This window comes from Gavialis gangeticus, unplaced genomic scaffold (genome assembly GCF_001723915.1).
Source record: "Gavialis gangeticus isolate Ggan-Ray unplaced genomic scaffold, GavGan_comp1, whole genome shotgun sequence".
Lineage (NCBI taxonomy): Eukaryota > Metazoa > Chordata > Crocodylia > Gavialidae > Gavialis > Gavialis gangeticus.
In genome coordinates this window covers 144,339,527-144,346,931 of record NW_017729032.1, presented here as the reverse complement: position 1 = coordinate 144,346,931, position 7,405 = coordinate 144,339,527, and the positions used below count along the sequence as shown (strand labels likewise).

At 39.9% G+C, this 7,405-nt stretch overlaps 1 protein-coding gene across 1 annotated transcript in view; it reads left to right on the top strand.

Annotated features, from left to right (window-relative positions):
• Positions 1-7,405, top strand: part of RGPD4 (RANBP2-like and GRIP domain containing 4) — a 99,581-nt gene that overhangs the window by 5,879 nt on the left and 86,297 nt on the right. Inside the window, exons 2-5 of the mRNA XM_019524304.1 lie at positions 3,655-3,722; positions 4,199-4,310; positions 5,032-5,184; positions 7,142-7,372. Coding sequence (XP_019379849.1) covers positions 3,655-3,722; positions 4,199-4,310; positions 5,032-5,184; positions 7,142-7,372 — 564 coding nt within the window. The remainder of the gene's footprint in view (positions 1-3,654; positions 3,723-4,198; positions 4,311-5,031; positions 5,185-7,141; positions 7,373-7,405) is intronic.

Here is a 7,405-nt window from a genome sequence, read left to right as displayed (position 1 = left end):
GAGTTTGGCCTTAAAGATGGGGGGCAGGGGAGGAGTTGTGTCTCATCCTGGCTGTGCTCGGGTGCGTGAAGTCACAGGATCCTGCTGAATGGCGAAGGGAAAGCAGATCGGGATTTATCACTTTCTCTTTCCCGCCACAGCAGACCTAGGAGTTGGAAAAGGAAACTATTAGGTTGGCAGTTTCCAGCTGTCAGGGGGCGGTTCTCTTTCAGGCTGTATTTCATTCAGGTGTGACATTCTCCCTGGCCACTGGCTGTGAGGGACGTGGGGAGTTTTTCCCAACTCCAAGAGGGATGGGTCAGGCTCTTGAAGGAATGGGGCAGAGGAGCTAGGAAGCAAGGGAGTGAGAAGTGTGGCCTCAGAGTCAGGGCTTCCTAGTTTTTAAATGTCAGAGGCTGCAAGTGAGAGAGGAACAGTGGGGAAAACCCCTGGTGGTTGCCAGTTTAGTTTCTTTGGGTAAATCCAATATCTTCTATTAGACCGACTCAAATAGAATCAGAAAATTAGGGTTGGAAGGGACCTCAAGGGGTCACCTAGTCCAACTCCCTGCTCAAAGCAGGACTAACCACAACTAGATCGTCCCAGTCAAGGCTTTGTTGGAAACATGGGACAACTTGCATAAGAAAATTGAGGAAGAGAAGCATTCAGCATGTAAAGTAGTTTTGCAGCCAACAAGTCCTATCATCAGGAAATAAAGAGCTCTATTCTCCCCAGCATCACCTGGGGTGATGAGGAACAATGGTAATAAGCTGATGGAGAATAGGTTTAAGCTAAATATCAGGAGGCAATATTTTACAGTTAGGGTGGCCAGAATGTGGAACCAACTTCCTAGGGAAGTGGTCCTTGCCTCTACCTTGGGTAAATTCAGAAAGAGGTTACATGATCTCCTGTCTGGGGTCTTGTGAACCCAGCATTCATTCCCGCCTGTGGCAGGGGGGTCAGGCTAGATGATCTGTTCAGGTCCCTCCTGACCCTAACTACTATGAAACTATGAAGTGATATTAGATCATCTAAAGGCTGGGCATCATAGGCACTGACATGACAGGGTAGTGATAGGGTGAAGGAACACTAGGGCAGTCAGCCCTGTGGGGAAGGGCCGCACTTTGGACTACATATAGCAGAGAAGTCGCTGCATTGATAGCCAGGTCCTGAATAACCCATTGCTGCGCAAGAGGCTCAGTGTATTTATATGCCTCTTTGGTTTGTATAGCCTGTTTTTTATATGTAACATCAGGTAGGAAGAAAAGACAGGAGTCAGATAGGGCTGAGGCAGTAGAGCCAAGGAGATAAAGAACACTGTTAGTTTGCTAGCATGGTAACATCCTTAGCTCCAGTTGGAAACATGCTTCTTAGCAAGCTTTCAGGCACAAACCGCCAGCTTGCTAAGAAGAATTTGTCCAACTATTTGGGTCGGTCTAATAAAAGATATCAAATTTATGCAAAGAACCTTGTCTGCCTGTGTCTTTAGACAAACACAGCTACAATCTACACCCCTGGTCATAGCCAGGTCACGTTCCCTTTCAGCCTCTGCTCTGTGCCACGGACACAGTGATACTGAGCAAGATGGACTTATGGTCTGACCCAGTCAGTGGCAGTTCTTGTATAGTGGGAAAAGTGTTCTTGGCATGTTTAATGTAGCAAGGAAGAGGGTCTGGATAGCCAGCTCCCTAGCTGTCAAGCCCAGGAAGTGGTCAGTAAGCTGTCATGGTGGAATCATGGGTGCCCCTGGTTTATTGAAAAGCTGCATGTGACCTTTTTTTCAAAGGTCTCATGCAGCCATGCTGAGTTTGGCATTTGTTCCCTAGGTCTGTGTTTGCTGTTTACCTTGCTGCAAACTGCAGTGGTATGATATTTAACAGTGCAGCCTTTTTATGGCATAAGCACATCCGTGTGCACTGTAACACACAGAAGGATTTAGACGGGGTCAATGAACGCAGCATTTGTACGGTCTCTTACCTGAGCAAACACGCAAGGATTTTGTTGAGGCTGAGTCACAGAATTCAGATCCTTTTTAAACTGGATGATGACAAGTTGGTATTTATTCAATTTAAGAAGTTGGCCATTGCAGGTGTTTATTAACCACACCCCACTTTTAATACTTTTCATCTCTTGTTTGCTGTGTGAAAGACCTACAGAAATGGGGAGCACTGAGTGACACTGTGAACTATGCTACAGCTGAATGCAAGGAGTAACCAGTAGAAATAGATGCTTCTTATTACTCAGTTACACTGATCTTGGATACTGTGTGACTACACTGCTTCATTAGTCCCCTTCTAGTAGACTAGCTCACAGGCATCTTCAGATTTCAGTTTTGAATCTATACCATAGTCCATAGAGGCAAGTTTGAAGTTTAAATCTGTTCCATCTTCATTCAGAAAATCACTCTACTTGATTTAAGATGGGGGACTTGAAGTGAGGAGAGGTTTAAAAGGACTTAATCCAAGCCCCCAAGGTCTGGAATAGACTGCCACCAGAGATGGTTCAGGCACTCCTTCAAGAGAAATTTGAATGTTTATCTTGTTGGAATCCTATGACCCCTGCTGACTTCGTGCCCCTGGGGCAGGGGGCTGGGCTTGAAGATCTTCCAAGGTCCCTTCCAGCCCCAACGTCTATGAAATCTATGAAATAATGGCTCATCTTCTATTTGCCACACATCTTAAATGAGCCGAAAGTTGAATATTATCCTGTTCACAAAAAAGTGCTTGAACTTACTGCTGCGAACCAAGCAAAATTCTTAGTTTTCAACTCAATGTCCACAGTTCATCCTCCTTTCATATAATTACCTTGTGGCTTATAAAGCCTTCCTGTTCCTTGCAGGCTTTCCAGATAATTATTGGGTAGTTTTTGATTGCCATTAATGCAGTAGTTCTCTGACTGTGGTGTATAGAAGGCTGATATTTCTCAGAGTACTGTGTGGTTGTGTAATGTTGAGTTATCTTGATTGCAGTTTCAAAACTGCATTTAAAGGAACCTGACTGTATAGTGAACATTTTAAATATTTCCTTCCAATTAAGCAGTTGCTGTAGTTGACACACACATTTTAAACAATTGTTGAATGTGGGAAGTGATCCACATACAGTGTGTCTGATTATAAATTAACTTTTGCACAAGCACAATTCTTCCTCTTAGAGAGAGCTAACAGAGGGTATCAGGAGTACTGTGGCTAGAAATAATGAGCTATTTCTGAAATTGTGAAAATCAGTTTCTGCTGATAGACTTGTTCTGGTGTATATAATTTAAGAGGGAGTTCATCTAGACAGATGCATAATAGACTTTCGGCAGCAAATTTACTCTGTTTTGACCAAAATGATCGTGTTTGGTTTTGACCAAAATGATCCTGTCATAGTCAACAAAAAAGTTCCCATTATTTACTCAGGCAGTGAAGTTTTCTATTTGCTAGGTAGCCTTAATTTGCTTATGTATAGGGTATTAGTACTGTGCATAAATAGGAAGTAGGACTTTATAATAGTTTGGGGTAAGAATAACACAATTTAATGAGAAACTGGAGTAGGATTGAAAATATGTGTCTAAAGTTTAGTCCCTTAGTTGAATACAGATAAACTGAAAATCATATTTAAACTATCTTGGTTAAATATAGGACTGTTGTATTTTATGAAAGTTTTGCCATAACACTTCATATTTCTCGCCTCCTAGAAATCAATGAAAGGATTCTTTTTTGCTAAGCTGTATTATGAAGCAAAAGAATATGAACTTGCTAAAAGGTAACATGCATTAAAAACATTGTTTTTAACTACTATGATGGCTAATTACATATTATTATTATATAGCTATTTATCATATGTACTTTAAATATCAAAACCGTGTTAATTTCAGGTAGTGTTCAGTGCATCTTATCCTTGATACAACTTGATAGAGCGAGAGAGAATTACAGCAAGAGGTGGCGGGTGTGGGAGTAGAGAACCTGAAGGAAAATTGGGAATAGAAAAGTAAACCTGCTCTTTGAGAGAGTCACAGTTCTACAGCACAGTATACATTTGTTGGTTCTTTGTGCTATCCAGATATTTATTAGCAAGTGTAGCATCGTTATGTACCAGATAAACACTGTGTGCTGATTTGGGGCTGCAGAGCCAAATGCTGTGGTTTTAACCCTCACTATTCAGCACAAGAATGGGTTAAGCTTTTAGATTTTTTTTAAAGTAGTGATCAGGAAACTTTTTTTCTTTTTTTTTCTTTCTAGGTATATATCAACATACCTTAGCGTACAAGAGAGAGATCCAAAAGCCCACAGATTCCTCGGCCAGCTCTATGAAGCTGAAGATAATATAGAAAAGGCTGTGGGTTGTTATAAGGTAAGTAATAGGTTATCCTGCATTCTATTTGAATTATGTAGAATTCAGAAAAGGGAGTCAGCTTTTTTTTTCTATTTGCTTTTTGCTATACAAAGCAGATAGGAGGCAACTGTGCTGTATCTAAGTGAACAGTCTGATAAAGCTTCTTCTGTTGTCAAATGCACAAGATAAAAAATGGGGAAGAAGGATTCCTCTGTTTCTTCCAAACTGTTTTTTGCATGGTAATTACACCAATGATGAATTAAACAAAATTTAGACAATTGTAACACTATCTGTGTCCAACATCAGTTCCACAGCTGATCTTTAAAAAGCTCTACTATTTAACTCTTTCTGCATTGAAAAGAGTTTTCCATCTTTAGGTTCTAAGATTCTTGTGTACCTCCAACCTGATGAGTCTAACTACTAGTAAAATATATTATAGAAGTAAGACAAATGATAGTTGTTCTGGATGTACATGGCTGTAAAACTACCACAATAAGTATCTTCCCCTTCTTTAAGATTTTGCTGCTAACAGATTCAAAATGCATCTTGGTAGAGTACTATTCCCAGGAATTTCTAAAGGTATCTTTATGGCCCATTTCAAACTTTCCAAGTACATATTGATCACCAGTATTGCTCTTCATAGTTAGAATTCATGTTTGTTCTAGTTATACTATAGATAAATGTTGAAATGTTCCATGCTGTCTGCAAAAATAAGTCGTATCTTGTGTTTGGGAAATAGCGCTCAGTGGAGTTGAACCCAACTCAGAAAGACCTTGTACTGAAAATTGCGGAATTACTGTGTAAAAATGATGTTACCGATGGAAGAGCAAAATATTGGGTTGAGAGAGCTGCTAAACATTTCCCTGGAAGCCCTGCTGTGTACAGATTGAAGGTAAATTAATCCACCTTAGTTTTATCATTAACTTCTAATTTGCATGCTCTTGTTTTTTTTTAAAACAAAGAAAGGCAATTTAGGACACAGGCAATTTGATATAGTGATTTCATCTTTTCTAACCTTTTTGGTTACGCTTTTTGAGTGTATTTGTTTTCTTTCTCCCTTGGTTATTGAATCTGCTTATTCTTTGACCACTGCAAATCACCACACTTTGACAGTCTTGTAATAAATATTAACATAAAGATTACAACTGAGGCATAGGAACCATTGTTTTGGTTTTTTTTCTACAGTGGTCACCACATATTGATTTTTACTCTAGGAGCAGGGTTTCTATGTGCTAGGTAGTGTAGATACTATAACATTCTTACAAGTGGTTTGAAGATTCTTTCCAGAGAGAGTTATAGGAGAAACTTAAATCTGATTTCTAGTCCAGAAATCGGATAATAAAAGGAGAATCTACTGATCATAGGGTATTCTTGGTTTTCATGGATAGCAAGTTAGCAGACCTTTATACTGTTCCTGGATTGTTCTTGTCTAGTACTGATTTTTTTTTTTTTTTTCTGATCGGAGTTAATGGCTGATTATCATATTTACAGCCCCTTCCTAGGTTTGGAGTCACAGCTGCTGCCTGTCCTTCTGCACTCTGCTATCTACCCCTGCAGCCTCTTTGCCTTCCTCCCCCACCTTCTATGCATTGTCTGATCCCTCACCTGGCCTTCTCCCTCCCTACCTGTTACCGTTGCTCTGCACTGACAGGCTCAATCCATGCTGCATCTGGGGCATTAAGCACAATTTCAACCTGGCCCTGTAGCAGCTGTGTGGGCTGCATGCCACTGCTGCAGGGGCTGGGCTGGAGGTGTGCTCATTGGATGGAGCTTGCATGGGGGTAAAGGGGGGCAGAGAGCAGAGGATGGCATGGGAAGGATTGGAGGGAGAACAGAGAGAAAAGAGGGGCAGGCGCAAGCAGGGGGAAAGCTGCTTGATCACCTACCTTCCTGCAGCAGTGGGGGCATGAATTAAAGATTGACCCTTCAATAATTAGATGCAATACATGTAAAATTATGGAAAATTTATAAATTTGTTAGGTATAGAATCTAATTAGAGGGAGTTGTTTTAAATTCAAGGTTGTCATCAATTTGAGCAAATACTATATGGCAAGTCTCAGGCCCTGCACTAGTAACCCTCAGACCTTGTTTATTTCTTTAGAGTTTCTTGGGAACAGTTGTAAATACTTCAGTAGTCAGACTTCAGAAGTTTTTAAATAAAATTTGGGGTGTTTTTGGGGGTTTTTTTTACATATAAGGCAATTGTGTTAAGTATGAATTGTATATCATGAATTCATTGTACATAAACATTTTCTTTTGTGTGGCTCTGAGGGCTTAGCATGCATGTTATATAGTAGCTCTTTCAGAAAGTGGACTATTCTGATGGTTTAATTTTTATTATCTTGACTTTGAATAAATGCTTTGGTCCTTTAAATATGTTTGTTTTGGGTTTGGATGCTCATGAATATAAGATGTGAGACTTCTGTTGCTTTTCAAAGTATAATTAGTATGCTTTGGAAGGGTATCTCCAGAAACACAGTATGACTTGATCTATGTATAGGTGTATAACTTTCTTCTGCATTGGGAACAGAATACCTCCTCCCAAAAATGAATTTGTGGCTAGATAAGCTGCAGTAAGAGACCTCTAATGGACTTTTCTGTCAGTAAAACAAAGCTAATTACTGATACAACAGAATTCTGATGTGCTCTTAAACCCATCCCAAAACATGTTTAAAGATGCAAAATATCAATTACTTCTGTTAAGGCTTATTAATGTTAATTTAATATTTTAAATAAATCTGAAAGCCCTCTTCAAACCAGTCCAACCTGTATGAGCAGAAATAGCAAAGTTAGTTGCGTGGTTAAATGGCACATAAAATCATAAACATGTTGGTTTTGTTTTTTAATAGGAGCAGTTACTGGATTGTAAAGGCGAGGATGGATGGAATCAGCTTTTTGACCTGATTCAGTCAGAACTCTATGCAAGACCAGATGATGTCTATGTAAACATCAGGCTAGTTGAACTCTACCGGTCAAATAAGCGACTTGGAGATGCTGTGGCTCACTGCTGTGAAGCAGAAAAGAAGATAACTTCTCGGTCAAGCTTGGAATGGTGTTCCTGTGTTGTACAGACACTTAAGGTATGCTTATTTGTAATATAGGCTCTTGTGGGG